The sequence below is a fragment of the Melitaea cinxia genome, chromosome 11 (genome assembly GCF_905220565.1).
Source record: "Melitaea cinxia chromosome 11, ilMelCinx1.1, whole genome shotgun sequence".
Classification (NCBI taxonomy): Eukaryota; Metazoa; Arthropoda; class Insecta; order Lepidoptera; family Nymphalidae; genus Melitaea; species Melitaea cinxia.
Genome location: NC_059404.1, coordinates 10,170,639 through 10,194,556, shown reverse-complemented (window position 1 = coordinate 10,194,556; position 23,918 = coordinate 10,170,639). Strand labels below are relative to the sequence as shown.

The following is a 23,918-nucleotide window of genomic DNA, read 5'->3' as shown; positions in this document are numbered from 1 at the left end:
TATATCCGCCAACCGCCAGAGAAGCAGTGTGGTGGATTAAGCTCTGACCCTTCTCCTACATCGAGAAAGAGGCCTATGCCCAGCTGTAGAATATTACAAGCTGAATCACGATATAGTTCATTTTTAATTTCAGATCTTATTGTCTTATTATCGCTGTACAACAAAGCCTATCATCAACACATGTATTAATACGCTAAGGTTAAGATGTTTGCCTCCCTTTTTATAAAAAAGCTCACAATTACTCCACATAAATTATATGTCATTTTATAGATAATTGCTTGTTCTATCGGAAACCACAACTTAAAAAAAATATTACTGCTTTTGTTTTTGTTAACTAATTAATTGTTAAAATTATGTATATGAGGGCTTATGATTTAAGAAGAAAGAAGGCTATTTTTTCAAAATCAACTCATATAAATATTTATTTGTAATTTTGTAATTTGATAATTATTATACGTATTTAGTGCGAATATTCGCACGGGTATAGCTAGTATTATTTTATCATATAACATTGATTAAGTGCCATAATTATAAATATAATTACGTAAATAAAATTCTAAATAATAACATTTGTAATGAAGTAAATATTTATTTCTCAAAAATATATTGAATAGTTTTAAAAGAAAATTGTTCGTCGTTTCCTTGTACCCGGTTCGGGAACATTTTGAATCTTCTGATACTTATTAATAGCCGTCTTCACGAAATCAGCTGCGCTACTAATTTTTTCTAAGCGTTCCGGTGTTATCAGAGATCTCATTTCTTCATGAATCGGACCAACTCCATTAAAAGTAATTTGACAAAGATTTGTATAACTACAAACTCCAACCGTGAGCAAAGAACCGAGCATTAAGACAAAAATGCTACTAAACATCCAACTGATAGTTCTCGCAGCGTAACTTACCATAGTCTGGAATAAAATAGAATATAAAATTTAATAAACACACATAGCATAGGGTTTATATTCTGCCGAGACTCTTCCCGACTCTTTTCAGCAGTGCCTACTTTTTGAATAACCCATAATATCCATAATTATTTTGTTCAAGACTAATGTAATTACAATTTGTAAAATGACGATTCAAAAAAGCTTTGATCCCTACTTGAGAAAAGAAATGTTTGATTTCGATATTCGTGGTTTTAACTGTAAGTAAAGCCACTTACATAATTATTAGAAAACTTTGTATAAGAATGTATTAACATCCAGATAGTAAATTATTAATAGGATATTTTATCACAATTATTTTATTTATTTTATTTTTTACGCTATAAGATTAACGCGCTAAGGAATTATGTGAATTTGGAATTTTTAAAATAAAATTTTTTGGTATGTAAATTATTGATACAAACCCTTGAATCAGGTACTTGACTCCATAGAAGTCCAAGTGAAGACGTATCCGGTTCCATAAGATAATCACTGTTTCCGTAGAGATCATAGCTGTAATGTATGATTAATTCAAAGTTATCATAGAAATGAAGTAAAAACTCATATGAATTATTGGAAATTTTATATATAACTATAAATTTACACCTCTATTAAAACTTTAATTTCTAGCTTTACAACTTATATAGCTCTAATACCAATATAAGTGGTACCTAGTCACTACTATAGTAACGTTAGGTATCCACTACGATTAAAACTACCAGGCCATAGCCATAATCAGTGTTGGCTTGTGTCATCTAAATACACTTCAGCCTGTAATATTCCACATTTGTGCATAGGCGTCTTTCCCAATGTAAGAGAAGGATCAGAGCTTAATCCACCACGCTGCTACAATGCGTGTTGGCGGATAAAATGAAATTGCTTACTTATTTAATGCAGAGTATCCGTGTCCATATGGATAACCAGGAGCATACGGCACATCAGGGTATGCCACTTCGATCGGGCCAGGAAAGCCATAAATATTATCCTGAAATTTTATCGAAATTATGAAAAGTTTAACATACCTAGTTACATGTAATCTTCCATGACATTTTACATTATTAAATTCGACTGTTTAATTAACATGAACAACAAAATCTATGGGAAAAAATTTGAGTGTCCGTAGCGCTTAAATTTTACTTATATTGTCTTACTAGATCTTTTCGACCACGTGAATTTATAGTAAGCATTAGTTTTTTACTTTAGTTCTAAGTTTTAGACCTTTGGAGTAATACCCAAGTACTTTGAACAAATTTTTACTCTCACAAGCTTATGAGAGTTGTTGAGAAACATTGCTTTCGTTAAATTAGAAATAATACATCTACTTTTGAGAAGACATTCACAATGAATGAAGACAGAAAAGTATTAAAGCGTACACTAAACTATAACCTAACTTAATAAAAAAATATTATTCTGATTGTACTAACGTTTCTGTTAACTTCTGAAGCCGATACCGAGACTGGTTCATCAGCTAACATGTCATGATTTATGACAGGATCTCTAGGCCTGACTGGCTCAATTTTTGCACGACCTTCATTCTGATGCTCCTCTGCTCTATACACTGGATGATGTTTTGGTTCAGGATTTGACTGCTTCTTATAAATAGCGTGGGTTTCGATCGCTTCCTCGCCTTCTGGTTTAAACCGTACTTCCTTATCCAATGTTGCGTGTGTTAGTATTTCAGCTGATAAGGCTGATACCACTACCAAACAGAAAACTAAAATCTTAAGCATCTGGAACAAAAAAACATGATTAAAAACATGCATCAAAGAATTATTAAGTATTTAAATTAAATAAGTACACCGATACTTACTTTGAATGTCTCTTGACTATCCTAGTTCTTAAACAGGAATGGTGCAGTCCCACAACTTTTCACAGTATTTATAGGATTAAAATTTTAAGTAGAAAAATGTTTTTGTACGAAGTCATCACCAGAACATTGTTTCGCAACAATAAGGGCACTTCGTTAATCAACAAGATAAGGAGTTTGTAAAACTTTAGGAATGCTTGAATATGTTTTTTTTCCTAAATAATCAGTTAAAACGCTTTGTGGATAGTTGTAATAATTAGGACTACCGTAACTAATGGCGCCCATGGAGACCGTACACAGACGTCGCTGTTCTTCCTCTAATTATAAAACCTCAGTAAATAATACACATTTAAAATTAACGACTCTACCGATTTTTATATTAAATTTTATAGTACCTTTACCTAATTTATCTAGATAGAGCAGGTTTGAGAAAATGTCGTAACATTTCATACCACTTGGTGATTAGGGTGTGTCTATCCAGATATTTGTTTTTTATTTAAACTTTATGTTTTTTACAGTTCTCAAGACTGGACAACGTCTATCTCCTATATAAGAAACGCGAGCTTTTTCGCCGTTTTAGCTGCATATTAAAATGTAGGATGAATGTAATGTTAAAATAAATAATATTTAGTTTCACTACCGTTGGTAGCAAGTGAAACCGTGCAGGTCATCTATTCAGTACAACGAAGGCCGTACTTAATAGACGTAGTGCTGTATTTTTATTCTTTAATTTTAAATTGCCATTTTTAATTGATCGCTTAAAAAGATTCAGCAAAAAATAAATATATCTACCCGCAATATTCAAAAATCAGGTATGATACAATTATGTTGGAACTTGGTAAATAGATAAGTATATAATGTAGCAATAAAAGATCTATAACTTTTAATATATCATAGGTAGCAATTATTTATATTCTTATTATACTTTCGGAATAAGCCATCTTTACAAAGCTGTTTTAAACTCAGTATAGGTTTCTTGATACAGCTGTGTGGCTACGGCACTAAAGAATTTAGCCACCCCCTCTCTTCCCGTGGGTGTCGTAAGAGGCGACTAAGGGATAACAAGGTTCCACAACCATCTTGGAACTTAAGAAGCCGACCGATGGCGGGATAACCATCCAACTGCTGGCTTTGAAATACACAGGCCGAAGACGGGCAGCAGCGTCTTCGGTGCGACAAAGCCAGTACTGCGGTCACCAACCCGCCTGCCCAGCGTGGTGACTATGGGCAAAACACATGAGTTCACGTTATTTTTGACGTAAACTTGTGGAGGCCTATGTCCAGCAGTGGACTGTATAGGCTGCAATGATGAGTCAAATATAGAGACGGAGAAATATTTAAAAAAAAAATTAACGTTAATCCTTTTGTATTTATTACACTTTAAATACGCCAATATACAAAAATTGACAAAAGTTACACAGCAGATTAAACATTAGGATATGACTCCACAATATAACTATTAGATAATTTATATTATTTTATAATTTGCAATAAAACATTAAAACCAATCGTAACGGACCTATTATCTTACCTTAATCATTAGTCATTATACTTTTATCAGAATTCACCTAAACTATGGAGACGTCCTCTTAAACTTCTTAGAAAACATAATGTAGTAGCTAAACTTATCCACATTCTAACGTAACTCCATTCTGTGAGAATGTTAAGATAAGTTATGTATTTACACTAAATTTTGTTGTACACTTATTGTACACTAAAAGAGGACATTTTTATATCAAACAAAATTACATACATAATTATGTACAAAATCTTATCATTAAAAGAGCGATCTCTTTCAGACAAAACTAAGCAAGAAAAGGACATGACAAAGAATAAGCATGGAAGTGTACATACATATATAGGTAAATATTCATACACATAAACACACATACATATATATCCATTTATATATATATATATATATATATATATATATATATATATATATATATATATATATATATATAGAATAAGAGAAATTAATCTCAAATAATAAGAGGTTGTTAAATATTTTTGTAATTTATTTGTTACAATTATAACTTTTATCAATCAAAGTATATTTTACCTCATTTGATTTTTATCAAAGCGATATCAAATGTGCCGGTAGATATAAAGAAAAAATGTACATATAATAAATGGTTATTAGCGTCATATGCACAATAGATTATTTTATTATTGTCATACACAAATAAAAGTAAATAACTTAAATGAAATCAAAGCTTTTTACAAATATGCCGCAACTAATTTCAGCTAGTTAAACGTTGACTTTTATAATGTCATAACATTACATTCATAACCGTAACCAAGCAAGCATGTTGAAGCGATATTTGTGTTGATTTATCAAACTCACCGTTTAACATATTCCCAGAATAATCTAATTTCCTCTTCCAACGAAATATTCATCATATGTATAACAGACATAAACTCTTCACTTATAGACATTTAATTTAATTCACGTATACTTTTAGTATAACTTAAACTACTACAACATTTATCGAACTTATATTTAAGCGCATAATAACTAATATAATAAAATAAAAAACTTTTTACTTAGTTCTTTTTAAAAGGATTTAAAAAGTTTATGTAATTTACAATCGCGTGAGGTTCATATGATGTATCATAGTATGACTATTCAATGTATAAACGCCGCTTCAGTCCCAATACGAGTTCAGGGTTGAAAAAGCAATCGATGGGCTTGCTCAAGTTGTATAATGTATGAAGTTTTCAAGTATATTTCTTATTCAATTATTTATTGATTTTGTGTCACAGTGAAGGTTTGTATCAATTATTCTATGAATACCTATTTAATTAAATATTTAATTAATTCTCTTTCTTTTCAATTTGTAGGTAAGTACTAACAATAGGTCGTAGTAACCTGGGACTTGTGACGGATTTAAAATTTGACACGTTTACGATATTTTAGTTTTATTTGTCCGACAATTACTTTAAGTCTGGTTAAAATAATTATTTCAAATTACAAACACTCCGACAGAGCTGAATTTGCTAGAGACCTAGAGTACCTACATGTAGAAATAAAATAAGAAAAGTACCCATCGATTTCATGTGTGATAAAATTACTCAAGGTTAAAGGTCAATTTTTTTTCTAATTTTCTCGAAAACGGTAAGTTTTATCAAAAATATAGCCGTAACGTAAATTGTTAATCATAAAATTGTATTCAAAAATGATCCTCATACTTTTTTCCTAACAATCACCATGCCACTAGAGTACCTAGTAAATAAAATTCAGGTCTATCGAGTTTTTGTTATTTGATCACTATTTATTTCTAATTTGACCGGACTATTATTATTTTCCGTTAAAAGAAAATATACCTAACCTGATTTTTTTTTTTTTTCGATTAGGTATAATCATTTTTACTGTATATTTTTTAAGATAATTGCAGATTTCGGCTGTGGACTTCTGTAAAGTTGAACTACTTACCCAGTCTCCAAATTTTGAGCAGGATATTTTCTGCTATGCTTAACCTCAATGAATGCTTTTCGATTAGTTTATTAAATTAGTTGATCTTTTTATTTGATATTTTACGAAGCATAGTAACTAAATTTAGATGAAGAGATAACACATGAAACATTTAAAGTTGTTGTAATAATTGTGTTTGCTCGACATCGATCACTCGATAAATCGACAATTTACCCCCTTACATCAATAAAAAAATCCACCGTAAAAGGAAGCTTAATTAGCACGACGGACAAAGAACACGTGAGAGTTTTCAGTGTGACAAGCAAATCCCAGTCTAATTTACATTTAAAACTTAATTTATACTTATAAAATTGTGTTTGCTCGTAAACGAAAAATACCGTCTTCAATTATAAGTAATACAACGTAAGTAGACGAAAAAAATTGACAAACGCACTAGTCGCCACCACGATTTTTGAGGGTTTCCCTCGATTTCTCTGCGATTCCATCATCAGATCTTAGTTTCGTTATCATGATACCACACTTGGGATATCTCCTCTCCGACAAAAAAAGAATTATCAAAATCGGTTCATAAACGCCGAAGCTATCCCCGAACATACATAAAAAAATACATATATACGGTCGAATTGAGTAACCTCCTCCTTTTTTGAAGTCGGTTAAAAATCGATGGATGTAACTAGTTTTCTATCAGTTTTAGTAAATGGGTCAATCAACTATTCTTTGTAAAAACATTGTCCTTAAGCTTATTCTATACTTAAGATTATAAAGCTGAAGAGTTTGTTTTTTCGTTGCTTGTTTATTTGAACGCTTCGTTCAGCGTTAGATAGCCCATTTATTGTGGAAGACTATACTTTTTTTTTAGCTAGTATACCTATATGTATGACACACAAAACTAATCTTTACCAAATTTCATATTATAAACAGTTTTTAGAATACACAGCATTGATATTACACAGCATTGATATTAAACGGCATTTCATTATTATGATTCAATTATTTTAACGGTAACTTAGTTGACAAGATCTCGTTCCCATACAAATAATCGCTATCCTCATGACTAGTTCAGTTGTACATTGACGCATTAATTTAAAAATATTGTATGAAAACGCATTAATTTCCATTTTTTATCACAATCTATATTTTTTTTCCTAACCCATTTACATATTTTCAACCATCGATTTACATATTCCTCCATCCCATATTTTAAAACTTCTGTCGACTAAGTAACGGCCTTTGAAAGTTCTAAAATAAAAATAAAAACAAAGATGGCCATAGAAATCCTAAACATATAAATGAACATCAGTCCATGATTAGTAAATATTCTAATAAAGTAAAAAGAAAGTGTAAAAGAAATTCGCCTTGTTTTTTACTTACTATTTTTTAAAATCCTTACAAAATGTACAAAGAATAGTTGATCAACCCAAATAATAAAAATTTACACCTCTAGAAATATTTACTTACATTATTAAGAATTTCATAAGATTAATAAATCTGATTATACTGTGGTTAACCAGGCTTCCAGAATGCTAGGCTTCCTTAAAAGGAATACTAAAGGATTTCTACACCCAGAAGCAAAAACAATTTTGTTTAACTCACTAGTGCGAAGCAGGCTTGAATTTGCGTCAGTGATCTGGAACCCACAATATACAATTCACTCACAGCGTATTGAAAGCATTCAAAGATCTTTTACGAGGCACCTGGCATTTCACAGTCCTGGTATATCCCATAAAGACACTTATCTCGACATTACCTTCCTTATAAATATCTTGTCAGGTTATATAGATTGCGCGGACTTACATAAGCACATAAAGCTGACGTCAACCGAAAATATCCACGACATCGCGTTACTATGCGTTCCAACATGTAGGACTAACATTCTCAAAGGTGCTCCAATACCGCGATTATGCTCTGAGTATAACCGACTCACCGCGTCAATATCAGATATAGATATTTTTAAGGATTCAGTCTCCAGCATTCGAAAAAAACTTACTGCACATTTCTGTTCGTTACCCTCTGTATAACCTGCATACTTGTTAAGTTTGTTGTTATAGTTTTTATTTTAGATTATATTTCCGAATTTTTCCCTATATTACCTACATTGCGAGAGTATGTAACGTGAACTCACATTAGTTTTTTTTTTGTATTATTTTCCCATTTGTGATTGTATAAAGATCAAATTTAATTAATTAAGAGTGATGTACATACCTGTAATTGGCATGCATACTATCTTAATATTGTGGAGTGGAGTTATTGTATTGTAATTTTTGTAATGCTGTTGGTGTATCTATAAATAAATAAATAAATAAATAAATCGGAATAGCACAGTGATAGCTCAAATAAGTAGATCACGTGACTTTTAATCATAGGTTCGAAGGTTCTAAATTCAAATTCAGCCTGAAGTTATTGTTATAATACCTACTTACATAATTTTAATTTTTTTAGCAATTTTTTTTTTTTGTAGGACATAGGATAAGTCCTAGGTGTTTTTAAACAAATAGACATCCCATCGTTATTACATTTCATAATGACTCTCATTTCGTATTTTCTCGTAATTAGATGCTGAGTAACCGGTAAATATTGTTGGTAATTATGTAATAGCATCATCACAACAATGTAGGTATAGTACATATGTATATATATATATATATACTACTCAAATTTACTTAGTAACTATTTAGAAATCTGTGCTCAAAGTGCTAATAGCGCAAAATATTTTGATTTATCATACACATGTAATCTAAAATCTCTTATCTTATATTCACGGCAGTTAAATTTAAACATTTATTTTATTTATGTTAAGTTTGGATATTTATTCAAAGCTTTAGGTTTATTGACCCTTCTTTGCCGTGAAGTATGAAAGCAGATATAGTTTGAAATATTTGAACGTAATGACATAAACGATAATTTATAGGACATATATCAACAATAAAAATCTATAAGTACAAAAACGAAATACAAAGATAATACAATAAAGAACATATAAAATTAAAAAAATATATAATTGTTCAGCTTCCTTTAAAAGGTCATCCACTGCTTACAATTTTGCTGCGTATACATATTTTATATTTTTAATTTTTTAATTAAAATACAAACTCCAATCTATCATTGACTATCATTGGCGGAATGTAGTGCACATTTGGCACAAGATGTATCGAAATTAAAAAAAAATTAAATTCATTTTTTATTTTTCGAAAATCGAACTTTAAATGTTTGGCTATAAAAACAAAAATTCAAATAGTATGTCGGTACATAATACACAAATACAGTTAACAGTAATAACCAAATAGACAAAATGACATTAAAGAGAATACCAGATAGAGATCAAAATATAATTTGTGCTTCTATTACCGTGAATAATTTTCTACGAGCCATTGAAGAATTGGTAATTATTATTGTAAAAAATATTTTAGCAGTTTTATTTAAACATTTATGTCAATACACATGTTTTAGGTTTATAATTCGCTCGACGCAAAGTCTACCTCAATAGCAGTTCGAGTTTGTATCGAAAAAAAATACGTTCAAGTATTAGACAATGGAACAGGTATCACTAAAGATAATTTTAGACTTTTGGGAGAAAAATACGTCACAAATAAGTTTTTAGATGTCGCTTCATTGAAATCTAGACCAAATAAATACGGATTCAAAGGAATATCCTTGGCAAGTATCATAGAAATTTCCAAAACTGTTAATATATCGTCTAGATATCAAAATTCTCAAGAAACCTGGACGAAGATATTCCGTAACGGTTGCACAGAAGAATTTTATTTAACTACTTTAAGACCTTCTAAAGGAACAACTGTAAGTTTTTTAAAAATTTATTTAGATCATTTAATCATTGAGTTTTTAATTTTTAACACACATTTCAGGTGGACGTTTCAGGATTTCTATATAATCTAAATATACAACAGAAATCGATAAATGCATTGAATGAAATAAATAGTATAAAATTATTTCTAGAACAGATTTCTTTAGTGCATTGTAATGTATCACTGAGTCTTAGAGACGATTCCAAAAATGAAATTATTTTTAAAGTTCATAAAAATAGAACTGTTTACCAAACGCTATGGACACTATTTCAAATAAAAAGAAATGATTTACAAGATCTTCAAGTAGAAAAAAATGAATATAAAGTAAAAGCATACATTAGTAAAAACAATGAACTGGCAAAAAAGTATCAGTGGCTTTACATTAATGGTAGAAATATTTCAAAAAGTTTTTTACATAAAAAAATAAATGAATGTCTTAGTAAAAAACTTTGTATCAGAACAAATAAAAAGATAAAAGAAAAGGTAACTATTTTTATTAATTTTATCGCATTAAGTTCATTTTCTGTAATTTACTTACATAATATAAATAAAAGTTTACAGATGAAATAGATTTAAATTGTAAAATACCATTTTACTTTATTTTTATATCATGTCCTGATTTTGATATTAACTATAATAACAACAAACAAACTCTTGTTGATTTTAAAAATTACGAAGAAATTGAAAAACTTATTGAGAAATTGGTCAACTTTTATTGTGGGGACGACAACGTAAAACTAATAAAAATCAACGAAGTAAATAATAAGAATAAACATGACACAAGAATAGAAGTTAAAGAAATTATGGAGAGAATATTAAATAAACATTTAATAAAAGATAATATTACAGGACTACAAAAAGGCAAAAAAGGTAAATTATTACATTAATTTTCTTTCTTTTTAAATACATGTGCATGTATGCATTATATATTTTGATGCATGTATGATTATATATTTTGATTGATATATTTTTAGGTAAAAATATTAAAAGGAAAGATAAAAAAACTAATAATAAATTACAAAAATCTGAGAAACAACTAAAAGGTAAAAAAAGAAAAACTAAGATTACAAATATTACTACAAATAAAACCCACAATAACAAAACAGTTTGTAAAATTGGAAATAATAGAAAACTAGACATTATATACTCTAGTATTAATAAGAAAAGAAACAAAAAGAAATCAAATAAGAATAATAAAACAAAAAAGGTAACTCATAAACTAAATGACTATAATGAACATCTTTTAAGAAAATTTAAAGAGGAAACAAAATCAATTCAAAAAAGATGTCAGAAGCTCTCACATGAAGTACAAAACGCATTTCAAAATAGACTATTTAATAATAAAATGAATGAATTTAATACGAAACAAATAATAGATTTAGATTGTAATTACAATAGTAATTTCAACATGGATAACAAATTGGATTTACAGCATTCTAAAATAGAAGATCAGAATACATTAAATAAACAAATAAATGTAGCTAATAACAGTTCAATCATAGAACTTAAAACGTCCTATGACTTATTGAAGACTGCTGATAACATAGAAAAGTCACATATGAATATATTCTTAAAAGATAAAAATACAGTTATAGAAGAAATTGGAGAATCCTGTAAGTAATTTATTTTACAAAAAAAAAGTGTCATTAAAAATTTTGTAACATGGCTATATTATTTAGCGTAAAATTATATATTTTAATGTACATAATATTGTGTAACGTAAAATAAGGTCGATTGATCATATTTTTCAGTTATTTGGTTTTGCACTTAGGGTGTACAGTTATGAAGCCAGGTTTCTGCCATAGTCCATTTTCCATAGCAACAAGGTTCTAGTGTCCCCAACACCTGGAAAAAAACCTTTTCTCTAAAGCTTTTAACTAGTCCCTAAATTAGAAACAAAATCCCCTAAACCTAAAATTGAAACTTCCTTTAATATGCATTATATTTTATATAACTATTCATATTATGTAAGTATTTATAATATAAGTTAAATTATAATAAACAAGGAACAATAGCACACTAAAGAAGCAAAGCGCATTCAGTAATAATTTAAAATTCAATAAAAGCGATCTTGAATTACAAATTTTATCTGCCTCTTTCATGTACATATACCTACTACCTTTATAAATAATAATTTCAATGCCTTTGAATATACCTTATAATATGTAACTTAAAAATAACGTTAAACGAACGTTAACGTAAAAAAAAAATACCGATATAATGAATTGTAACGGTTTTCCAAGCCCGCTTAGTAGTATTGATAGGCGCTCGACTGAAATAGTGTCGATCGTAGTCAATCGATTTAAGTCACAATCTAAAAGTCTATAATCGATTGATAAAAAAATATCGAAATTGTAAAATAAGTTTAATAAGTAATTGTTATTCAAAAAAAGTTTTTGTAATTTATATTTTAGTTTTAACGACCTTTGTTTTAAAATACTAAATTACAGCTAAATTAAGTAAAATAAATAAGTTATTAACCGACTTCTAAAAAAGGAGGAGGTTCTCAATTCGACTGTATTTTTTTTATGTATGTTACATCAGAACTTTTGACCGTGTGGACCGATTTCGACAATTTTTTTTAAATCGAAAAGTGGTGTGTGCCAATTGGTCCCATTTAAATTTATTTGAGATTACTTTTCGAGGTATATCTAATAATGCGTTTTTATTTGACGCTTTTTTCGTCGACCTATGTTGTATTATACCGCATAACTTTCTACTGGATGTATCGATTTTGATAATTCTTTTTTTGGTGGAAAGGAGATATCCCTAGTTTAGTACCATGATAAGGAAACCAGGATCTGATGATGGGATCCTAGAGAAATCGAGGGAAACTCTTGAAAATCCGCAATAACTTTTTACTGGGTGTACCGATTTTAATAATTTTTAATTTAATCGAAAGCTGATGTTTGTCATATAGTCACATAAAATTTTTATTGAGATCTGATAACTACTTTTTGAGTAATCTTTGATAACGCGTAGACTATTTTTTCGTCGATCTACGTTGTATTACTCGTCGATGTAATTGAAGTCGGTTTTTTTTTTCGTTTGCGAGCAACACAATTATATTTCTTAAATAATTTTAGATGAAACGACAATTACTGATATTACCTATAACAGCCATAAGAAAAACATGGAACTAAGTAAAAGAACAAGTCATGACTATTCTAAAGGAAAAGCGTTTTTGAATCGAAACATCTTTAACCAAATTTATGATGATGTAAATCAACATAATAGAAATATTAATATGTTAAAAAATGCACTTTTAAATGAATACAGCAATAGACACATGAGTGTAACAAATGTTGATCATAAAAATAGTAATAATATTTTGAGTCATCCTTGTGATACGGCAAATTCTACAAATAGCTTTAATTATAACTCATCGTGCAATATAAATTTTGAATTGGCTAATACGTATTCGATTGATATTTTGAATTCATTTCATTCGAATAATCAAAATACTAATAAAACATACTCACTACGTATGTTGACAAATTTAAGTTGCAAAAATAACATTACAAAGACGTTACCCTCTGTTACAATTACAAATAGAAGTGTAGTTTCTAGAAATGATAACTATTATGACAAAGATAAGTCTGTTTTTATATCTGAGTCTCATAGCAATGATGAATCTATAGAACCTTTGATATATTGTGAAGCAATATTAGATAGTAACGAATTGCGAAACGTTGAAGAAGAGTTTGAGTTAAGTTTTTTGCAGAATGAAAAAAGAGATGATACTGTTGTAAATTTTATTCGTTGTAATAATATTACTTATGAGAGAGAACAAAAATCTCAGTATCTTTGTGATGAAAAAGTTGAAACTTATGCTGTTACAAAAGATTTTAGTGCAAATAAAAAACCGATACACGATATTATACAAAAAGATGACCCAAATAACGAGCTGATTAAAAATTTACCACTAAAAAATTATTATTCTTCTATACAAATACCAAATAACGAGACAATTAATGAAGATTATTTTAAAATTCGAAGTCGTCATAATTTTGTTCCCAAAGGTATGTGAAATTTGTAAATGCGTGATTATAAAACAGCAACATTTCAAGAAAAGTTTGTTTACAGGTATGTCCCAAATTTTCAACAATAAATTTTACAAAAATTTAGGCAAATACAATATAAATGAAGAATACTTTGAAGATGTAAGTGGTGACACAATTTTTTTTCTTCTATTGTTTTTAGCACCTAAAAATTTAGTTTTAATTTCAGATTATTTACAAAGAATTTGCAAACGATGTTCGCAATAAGTTTGAAATCTTTGAACCTAATATCCAGAATATTAAATATACATTTTCAAAAGAACTTAATAGAGCTACCGACGTAATCAACAAAGATAATTCAAATCTAACATTCAATTCTGAATCATTAAAACATGCTAAAGTAACCCTAATTTTATTTATATATTTTTTTATTTTATTTAATTTTATAAGTTATATAATTATCGCTATGATATAGATAATAGGACAGATAGATAAAAAGTTTATAGCTGCCATAGTACAAAGCAGATCACATTCTGAAAAGCCGACAGAATTTTTAACGTTTTTCGATCAACATGCTGTGGATGAAAGAGTAAGACTTGAAAAAAATTTATCAGGTACGCCTTTTTTTAAGCTTAGTATGAAGTTATCATTCTTCTACTTAATTTCTTGTTAGAAAGATGATTTAACTCATAGTTGCAAATTTAAACAAGTAGCAGATTAGGTCAGTGCATATTCAATGTATTACGGGTTGGTTGTGATGTCATATAAGGTAGTAAGAAGAGTTACTTACATATTAATAATTTTGTACGACATAGCATTAATAAGAAATCAGTTAATTTAGTTAAAGTAATAAATTTTAATTTCTATGAATGTATTTAATAAAACACTTTTTTCGGATTTTATCGCGGTTTATTGTTAACTTTTGATTCCCGACGTTTCGGATACTTTACAGCAACCATGGTCACGGGAGGACTGAGGTGTCAGACGTCCCAACGTTACAAAGTTATTCGAAACTACCCGACATACATCAATATCTTATATAGTCCTATCTACGCAGAATGTGCTAATTGAGTCTTTAATCTGTGGTGAATTATGCTTGGTTTTTGATTTAATTATATTAATAATGGGGTCCCAAGCAGGTGGTAATTGCCAGCCATCTTCTCTATTGAAATTTGGATGTTTTTTAATTTCAATAGCCTCACGGATCATCCTTGGTTGGAATCGGTGTTCTTTTGCGAGGATCTGTGGTTTATCGAATCTAATATAATGTCTAGCTGTGTCTAGACTGTGTTCACAGATTGCGGACTTAGTATAGCGACGATGTTTTAAGTCAGCTATATGTTCCTTAACGCGAGTTTTGATCGATCGTTTTGTTTGTCCTATATAAGAGAGACCACAGTCACAATCAAGCTTGTATACTCCTGCATCTTGTAAGGGTATATGACACTTGACAGATGGTAAAAATTGACTTATCGTTTTTGGCGGCTTGAAAAAAGTTTTTATAGAAGCTCGCTTTAAGATGAAGCCAATCTTGTCAGTGACCCCTTTCATAAAGGTAGCACAGCAGGTACTCGTTCGACGGTGGCTGGTTTCACACGTTCACTGCGATGAGGACGCGGTACCCGAAGCTTGTTGTCTCGCAGTACTTGCTTGACATGTTGAAGTTCGGTCTCCAGGTGTCGCTCATCGCAGATCCCTCGTGCTCTCTGAAACAAAGATTTACCCACGGTAGCTAACTGTGTAGGATGATGGTGTGATTCGCCGTTTAAGTACCTATCCGTATGGGTATGCTTTCTATACACTGTATGGCTTAAGGTATTGTTGGGATTACGGATGACTAATACATCTAAGAAAGCTAAAGATTTATTTGCCTCCAACTCCATTGTGAATTGAATTTTGGAATTTATGGAGTTAAGATGTTGTAAGAATATGGATACTTTATCAGATGGTAATATTGTGAAAGTATCATCTACATACCGTTTGTAGAACCTGGGTGTTATGGGCGAGGTACGCAGAGCAGTTTCCTCGAAGTCCTCCATAAATATGTCGGCAACAACGGGGGATACTGGTGAACCCATCGCTACGCCATCTACTTGCTTGTAGAACTGATTATTCCACAACATGTAGCCAGATGTAAGGCAATGCTTGAGAAGGTCAGCATATTCTATCGGCATGTCATTTTCCTTCAGCTTTCTTGACACAATACTAATGCAATCTTCAACCGGTAAGCATGTAAAGAGTGATTGCACATCAAAACTAACCATAGTTTCATTGTCACTGAGATGTAGATGTTTGATCTCATTAACAAAGTGGTACGAATCCCGTGTATGTGCTCTGGTTTGTCCACGCAGTGGCGAAAGTACATGGGCAACATGTTTAGCCAGTCTGTAGGTTGGTGAGTCGATCTGGCTGACAATTGGACGGAGTGGAGCATCAGCCTTGTGTATTTTTGGCAAACCATACAGCTTAGGTGGTTTTGGACAAGAAGGAATCAAAGATTTGACGTCTAGATTCAACGACTCGGAGTACTTTTTGATTAGATTAGTAGTAATTTTCAAAACCTTGTTAGTTGGATCGGCTTTGATATTTGTGTAAGTGCTTTCATCCGATAATAGTTGTTGAATTTTATCATTGTAATCTGACGTATCCATCACAACCGTTGCATTACCCTTATCCGCACGAAGAACCGTTAATTCACGTCTGTTTCGTAGATTTAATAAGGCTTTTAATTGTTCGCGGGGAAGATTTAGTTTCGGCACAGAACTTCGTCGTAATGCTGACGATATATCTTGTCTGATAGCCTCCGAATCTTATATAGGACAAACAAAACGATCGATCAAAACTCGCGTTAAGGAACATATAGCTGACTTAAAACATCGTCGCTATACTAAGTCCGCAATCTGTGAACACAGTCTAGACACAGCTAGCCATTATATTAGATTCGATAAACCACAGATCCTCGCAAAAGAACACCGATTCCAACCAAGGATGATCCGTGAGGCTATTGAAATTAAAAAACATCCAAATTTCAATAGAGAAGATGGCTGGCAATTACCACCTGCTTGGGACCCCATTATTAATATAATTAAATCAAAAACCAAGCATAATTCACCACAGATTAAAGACTCAATTAGCACATTCTGCGTAGATAGGACTATATAAGATATTGATGTATGTCGGGTAGTTTCGAATAACTTTGTAACGTTGGGACGTCTGACACCTCAGTCCTCCCGTGACCATGGTTGCTGTAAAGTATCCGAAACGTCGGGAATCAAAAGTTAACAATAAACCGCGATAAAATCCGAAAAAAGTGGTTTATTAAATGAGTAAAATTCGCGTAAACATTAGAAAACAATTCTATGAATGTAATTATTAATAATAATTATTTAAACCAATAAATTTTAACTAGATTACATCGATGGCATGGAGTGGAAAAGTGTTGAATTCGAGAAATATATGTTAAAAGTTAATTGTGAGGATTACTTTTATCTTTATAACTATAAGGAAAAATTTTCTCAATTTGGATTACAATGGACATTTACAGACAAAGATGTAATTATACATGCTGTACCAAAAGCTATACTTGGTAGAAACCCTAGAAAGGTACAAATTCACAGTTATCTTGAAACGTAATTATTGAAAAGTTAACGAAATTGTAATTTTATTTGTAAATGCTATAGATAGAAGTGGTTTTAAAAGCTATACGAAAACTTATTTCTGAAAAAATTGAAGAAATAAAAACTGCTAGAGGAAATATGTCGTTTTATCCGAAATCTATAATGGAGCTTGTTTATAGTGAGGTAATTATTTTTATGATATGATTACTGTATATAAAAACTTTTCATTTGACTCTTTTATCATTTAATTTCATGCACTTTCATCTTTATGCTGAATATATACACTATACATCAATTATTTTCTAAGCTTATTTATTAAATTCTAATGTTGTAGTATTTTAAAAAATTACTTAGGCTTGCAGATATGCAGTTAAGTTTGGAGACTGTTTGTCTAAAAACGACTGTTTGAGTATGATTAGTGCTCTGTCGTCTTGTAAGACTCCTTTCCAATGTGCTCATGGTCGACCCGTTATGGCAATTATTATGGAAATGTCGAATACTAATCGTTCTTATAAGGTATTTTTATTTCTTCTAAAACATTTTGTTGACGATTACTTTTTTGTCCATTGAAATAAAAAATATATAGTTATATAAAATAAAAAATATAAAAATCATATGACTAAACTAAAATATTTATTTTGCAGATACGTAAAAATAGTATCAAGAACTTTATACAAAAATATCTTTATGATAAGCAGGTAAAAGTAAATAATAAACAACAGCCTTAAAAAGTAAATCGTTATTTTTTCAATATTCCAAAGCTGGTGTGAAACGATTTATATACTCATATAACAGTTTTATTAATTATAGAGCTTCTTTTTTTTGTAATTGCAATAATTACAAACTTTTCTATCTATAATGCTACGAATCCATGAAATGTGTGATGATATTCTTGTGTGTATATCCGGGAAACCTACAGCACAAGGAATGCCCCATGAAACAATTCCAACCAATTTGTTATCCTTCGTTAATGGTCCCCCTGAATCACCCTGAAATTTGAAGTGATGGACATTGTTTATTACTAATTAAATTTAATAGCTTAACAAATTTAATAGCTAGCCAAAATTACAATATTTTTAGTCCTCTTATATTCATTTAAGGAAACTGATTCGTCTTACAAACATTTGATAAATATTTTTCGGTTTGTAAAAGTAATGCAAAGCTCAGCTGATATAAAAATTATGCATTTTAGAATATATGACCTTCGAAGTGATTTTTCTAAAGTTTGAATCTTATCATTATCAAAACAGTTAAGTGCCTCTTAAGTTAAAATAAAAATATCAACTTACGTGGCAAGTTCCTTGTCCCATTTTTGTAAATGTGCAAAACATACAGTCGTAAACATCTCGTGTGTTACGCATTGCGTAACGGCAAACATCCTGTTCAAATACTGTTAAATTCAAAGCGTGCATTCTCCGAGTCGACTCTCCATTAGGCTGCATAAATATTTAAAAAATACATATTGGTTTATTAATGAAACTACAAGTGATTACATTGTTTTATTAAATATACGATACCTCTTGAGCTCCGAAACCTGTTAATAATACAATTTCTCCATCCTTCAATTCATTTTCATCAAGTCTAATCACTTCTACCTTTTCTAAATCGAATAAACCTTTTATTGTAATAACTGCGATATCGTTTATTTTAAGGGTGGAGTTATACAGATCATGAACATGTACCGATTCTACGTCATATTGTAATCCTCTTTCATCCAAGTTCGTCGTACCGACAACAACATTTATATGTTTAGGGTTTGCTCTAAAATAAAATTTATAGTGTTATATATACAGCTAATTTTTCAATTTTTAAAAAATAAATTTTGACGAAAGTATATTTCGCATATTTGTAAAAAAAACAACCTACCCCTTTACGCAGTGTGCGGCAGTTGCTAAGTGTTTATGTGATATAATAGCACCACCACATACATGACGCCCAATGTTACTTTGAAGTGATACACCGAACTTTCCAAATCCTGGAGGAGTTTTTTCACCGCCCACTATACGTGAACTGCCTGAATAAATAAAAATAAAATGCGTACACTTTTACCACTTTGTATTAATTATATAATATAGCGTGCTTTTGTTTACCTTCTACGTGTAATAAAATGTTAAAAATTAAGAAAAATTTCATATACATTTTTGCGTATTATCTTAAAATTGTTGCCACTACTGTTTTTCTCTATAAAATAATTATAAGCTCATTAAATTTTCAATTATTCGATATCTTAGGAATCATTGCTAAATCTCTATCTTAATCTGATTATCGTAGATAATAAATAGATATGATATTGATAATATATTATGGAAAGGACTATATGCGCCATGCCATGTCGTGGACAATTAGTATTTAATATTAGTTATGCCGTATATAGTCCTTTCCATAATGGATTTTGCCTCTAAAATTGTATTTTATTTTTAATTTTTCACCTCTTTTTATGATTTTATGCAATAATAGTAGATTAGTAGCCAAGGGCTGTAAGGCATCAATTGCAGCCCGAGATATTTAGGCGCACGAGCGCAGCGAGGGCGCCTATAGTTCGAGGGTGCAGTTGATGCTTACACCCGAGCTAACTATTCTACTTTACATCTCTATTGTGAGGTAAGTAAAAAAACCGGCATTACAAGAATAAAACATTTAATTTAAAAATAATCAAGTAAAGAACTTTTTAATTTTTTTTTCAAGATCGAAATTGAGCTTCGCCGTTCGATATTTAAAATTGATGACTATTATACTCACACGAAGACAAGGCTGAATATAGCAAAGCGACCTCTTTGGTAATTGGGCTGAATGCATGATGTCTATTGCCAGTATGATGGTTAGATGTACGCGAACTTTTTGAAAGAATGAAGTGTTTTTTTTTAATTACTTACCGCCCTAGGGCTTTTCTAGCTATATTATTACCCTAGAGCGCTAATTAGTCACCTACAAGTCCCATTTGGAAGTAATAAGAACCTACTTACCGAACTGTGTATATTTATGAAATATATAGTGAAATTTAATTAAAAATTATTGAAAACTAGTTACCTAGTTACCCTGCGCACGTTGCTACAATTTTTTTTTAACGTATCAACTCAGAAACCTTTGTTGAAGATCATGACATGATCGAGTCCATAGTTTACGATTCTATAAGGGACATGCAGACAAACATTCATCTATATATATATATAATAGAAGATATGTGTTGTCTATTAATTAAACATAAAGTTTTTAGTTTAAACTTATGAATTTACAACGGTAATATATTATTTTTTTTCTTAAGTTTGTCATTTATAAATGTAGTGCGATAGATGAAAACTGATGAATTATATCGAAACTTTTTACTTGAAAAAATGAAAATCGGACGAAATACATTTTCTTTTTCATTATCGTTTGGTTAAGCAGAAGACACGTTTGCGCAACGGTCACAGCACTGGTTCCCCGCACATGACAAACATTTGTATTGGCCATATAGATGTTTGCCTTGGCCTGAGTGTTTGTGCAGTCCTTGTGGGTCTCACCACCGTGCCTCAGAGAGCACGTTAAGCTGTCGGTCCCGGTTTATATCATGTACATCTGATAGCGATCGTTACTCATAGTAGAGAATATATCCGCCAACCTGCATTGGTGGCAGCGTAGCGGATTAAGCTCTGATCCTTCTCCTACATGAGGAAAGAAGCCTATGCCCAGCAGTGGAATATTACGGGCTGAAGCGTATGTATGCTAGTTACCGTATTATATATAGTATTGATGTTTGAATAATGGATACGTAAATGGCTTGAGTATATCGAACGTTGTACCAACTTTTATTTATGTTTATTCGATCGCATAGCGCTAAAATAATGTAATTTATTGCCCCGCGTTTGTCAATGTTATCACTTTCCCGCGCGATGTAACGCGGTGCAGAGATTCCTGCACATCGTGTTGAACTCACGGAACGACAACTTTGAAGAGGTATCGTTAAAAATATCGTTATTTAGGGACGTCAGAGGTAATGTTATCGGTATCGTTATAATTCTATTTACCAATAAATCATTACGTTAAAAATGTTTCCACTACCTAATTTCTGTTAAAATTTTTAACAGTATAAAAGGTATCGGAAAAAAACTAACGCTTTTTAACGGTATTTTACAATGGTAATTGGTAACGTTACTAAGCCCTGCGTTAAAACTTAAATGCAAGAAGCTTACATAAAACAGTTGAGAGTGCATCTAAAACATTTTAGTCAAGACAAGTTCATTCACCCCAGTTATGTTTTCTATCCCCCTCACACTTTATTTAAAATTGCCATGCTATATACAAAAAATCCCAATCAATATGTGTGTTCTCAACTTTTAATCAATAAGTTTATGTTTTATCTCTTTTCATTTTTTCTTTTATTTGTTTTTCATTTGCGTTCACTTTATCCTGTTATAAATTATGCACTATGTGTTTTTTGTATAATTTTAACTTGATCAGCATGTTTTTTTTACAAATAAATTTATTTATTATTAAAAGGATGATTTTACCAAATTTTTTCCCCTAAACCATTTTGCATTGCTTATCCAAGAACATGGTCAGACCATGCATATAACAGCATATCCATCTGTACCTACCTTGACGTGGATGCTGGTTTTCAGGATTTCGTAAGATCAGTGTTCTCCTTTCTGGTTTTACTTCCCTAATTGTAGGGAGCTCCTATCTTATTATTATAGCAACACTGTACTCCAAAAAACAGTTTGATTTGATTTTGATTTTAGGTTGACTACTTTTATTATTCATAATAAGAAACTATTAATACAGAGAATATTCGCTTTTTGAAGAAGTTTTATTTCGTTTTTTAATATACCTACTTTATCTTTATCTAAACATTAATAGCCTAGTGGTTTGGACTGTGGCTTCCTATTTAGGCGGTCGCGCCTCAATCCCAGGCATGGACCTCTGACTTTTCGAACTTAAGTGCTTTTATGTAATGAAATAACACTTGCTTCGACGGTGAAGGAAAATATCGTGAAGAAACTTGCACACCTGAAATTCCCCATTAAGTTCTCGAAGGTATGTGAAGTCCGTCAATTCGCATTGGGCCAGCGTGATAGACTATTATGGCCTATAACCTTATTCTGAGAGGAGACCTGCACTCAGTAGTGAGCCATTGATAGGTTGCTGATGATGATGATTATCTTTATCTAAAAATATTTTTTAATTGTTTTAAGAATCTTTCAATCTTAGCGTACAGTACAAATTTCATCTAGATCGGTTCAGTGGTTTAAAAGAAATGAGCCATAATATAACACGAAGTCTTTTTTCATTGTAACTTTTGTTACATCAGTTTACCTTTTTAATTCACTCTTGGATGTTTCTAGAAACACAAAATTATCTAATTATTTATTGTGTTAGGTGTCATTCATGTGCATTAAAAAGTGTGCGCACCATAAAAATAAAGCAAATAATTGGTGTAAGTCTGTTTATCAACACTAAACTATACTAAGCTAGAACATGTCCACTGATTTTTTATTTTACGCATCGGCCTACCAGTGACAGTAAATTGCGACGTTGCCACATCCACTACATGGCTCACTACAGGAGATAAAGACGGATATGCCCGCGTGGATCGGGCTGAGATCAAACTAATCGCAAATATTACGATAGGGTCCATCAAGTAACTCATCTAATCATCACTTGAGTTTGAAGATTCCTTATCCCTAGCGCGTCATAATCTACCGAAATAATCTTTAAAATGAAGCTAGAAACGATAAAAATATCAGCTCAAATAGTAAACGTTTTTTGATAGATTATTACCATTATCGTCCATAGAGACGCTGCTGTCCCTTTTCATTTTTGCGAGCTAACAGAATAAAGAAGTCTTGTAAATGCTTGACAAAATTTTTAAATAGTATAGATCCTGAACTTAGGATCAACGTGGTCACCCCACAGAAAGATAAAGAACATACGTGACGTAATTCAAGGTCAAATTTTTTGTCTTCAAAGCATTGTTTACGATGCACTTTCCAGTGTTTTGTATAAGCTTCTTGGTTAAATGAATTAATAACCGGTAAAAATATAACGATATAATCGCTGCAAAAGTACGTTATTTAAGGTATCATTATTCCTTAAATAAAGTTATGTCTGCTGAGACAAATTAACTCTACCGAATTTTTATTGGTAAATTAAGCTCTTGTTTTAAGAATTTTTTTTAATTACTCGATTTTCAGACTACTCGATATACAAAGTAAATACGCATCACTAAATATTTTTAGTCTGTTTTAATTTTTATTCTACTTTATGGTGTCTGTGCCATGGAGCATAGATGGTCTTCCGTTTCTGTAAGTATTACTATACTCTGTGGTATGTATGTCTATGCCAAAAATAATACA

At 30.8% G+C, this 23,918-nt stretch overlaps 3 protein-coding genes and 1 long non-coding RNA gene across 4 annotated transcripts; 1 reads left to right on the top strand and 3 right to left on the bottom strand.

The window, feature by feature from the left end:
• Nucleotides 1–573: 573 nt before the first annotated feature.
• Nucleotides 574–2,649, bottom strand: LOC123658113. Its single transcript, XM_045593580.1, has 4 exons — nucleotides 2,344–2,649; nucleotides 1,804–1,904; nucleotides 1,345–1,432; nucleotides 574–907 (listed from the first exon to the last, which is right to left on the bottom strand). The coding sequence occupies exons 1-4, from the start codon at nucleotides 2,647–2,649 to the stop codon at nucleotides 617–619; spliced, it is 786 nt and encodes a 261-aa protein (XP_045449536.1). The 3' UTR covers nucleotides 574–616.
• A 6,805-nt stretch (nucleotides 2,650–9,454) lies between these two features.
• Nucleotides 9,455–18,322, top strand: LOC123657589 (DNA mismatch repair protein Mlh3-like). Its single transcript, XM_045593111.1, has 13 exons — nucleotides 9,455–9,544; nucleotides 9,613–9,960; nucleotides 10,029–10,493; nucleotides 10,529–10,838; nucleotides 11,345–11,581; nucleotides 13,055–13,990; nucleotides 14,055–14,131; nucleotides 14,199–14,369; nucleotides 14,445–14,583; nucleotides 17,379–17,572; nucleotides 17,650–17,769; nucleotides 17,941–18,102; nucleotides 18,231–18,322. The coding sequence occupies exons 1-13, from the start codon at nucleotides 9,455–9,457 to the stop codon at nucleotides 18,312–18,314; spliced, it is 3,333 nt and encodes a 1,110-aa protein (XP_045449067.1). The 3' UTR covers nucleotides 18,315–18,322.
• Nucleotides 11,177–12,230, bottom strand: LOC123657558. The gene is made up of 2 exons (XR_006743726.1): nucleotides 12,182–12,230; nucleotides 11,177–11,813 (listed from the first exon to the last, which is right to left on the bottom strand). It is a non-coding gene; the product is annotated as an uncharacterized LOC123657558 (long non-coding RNA).
• On the bottom strand, nucleotides 18,203–23,380 carry LOC123657588 (chymotrypsin-1-like). The gene is made up of 5 exons (XM_045593110.1): nucleotides 23,344–23,380; nucleotides 19,453–19,600; nucleotides 19,104–19,347; nucleotides 18,876–19,022; nucleotides 18,203–18,575 (listed from the first exon to the last, which is right to left on the bottom strand). The coding sequence occupies exons 1-5, from the start codon at nucleotides 23,378–23,380 to the stop codon at nucleotides 18,387–18,389; spliced, it is 765 nt and encodes a 254-aa protein (XP_045449066.1). The 3' UTR covers nucleotides 18,203–18,386.
• Nucleotides 23,381–23,918: the final 538 nt, after the last annotated feature.

Bases quoted from the DNA above. Each gene is read 5' to 3' on its own strand.
- LOC123658113 (XM_045593580.1), bottom strand. From the start codon at position 2,649: ATGCTTAAGATTTTAGTTTTCTGTTTGGTAGTGGTATCAGCCTTATCA. The intron at 1,905-2,343 runs GTTAGTACAATC...ATAAAATTTCAG, and splicing joins CTTCAGAAGTTAACAGAAAC to GATAATATTTATGGCTTTCC. The intron at 908-1,344 runs GTTTGTATCAAT...ATTTTATTCCAG, and splicing joins GTCAAGTACCTGATTCAAGG to ACTATGGTAAGTTACGCTGC.
- LOC123657589 (XM_045593111.1), top strand. From the start codon at position 9,455: ATGACATTAAAGAGAATACCAGATAGAGATCAAAATATAATTTGTGCT. The intron at 14,584-17,378 runs GTACGCCTTTTT...AATTTTAACTAG, and splicing joins ACTTGAAAAAAATTTATCAG to ATTACATCGATGGCATGGAG. The intron at 17,573-17,649 runs GTACAAATTCAC...TAAATGCTATAG, and splicing joins TTGGTAGAAACCCTAGAAAG to ATAGAAGTGGTTTTAAAAGC.
- LOC123657588 (XM_045593110.1), bottom strand. From the start codon at position 23,380: ATGAAAAGGGACAGCAGCGTCTCTATGGACGATAATG. The intron at 19,023-19,103 runs GTATCGTATATT...ATATTTATGCAG, and splicing joins CAGGTTTCGGAGCTCAAGAG to CCTAATGGAGAGTCGACTCG. The intron at 18,576-18,875 runs GTAAGTTGATAT...TTCAAATTTCAG, and splicing joins TGGGACAAGGAACTTGCCAC to GGTGATTCAGGGGGACCATT.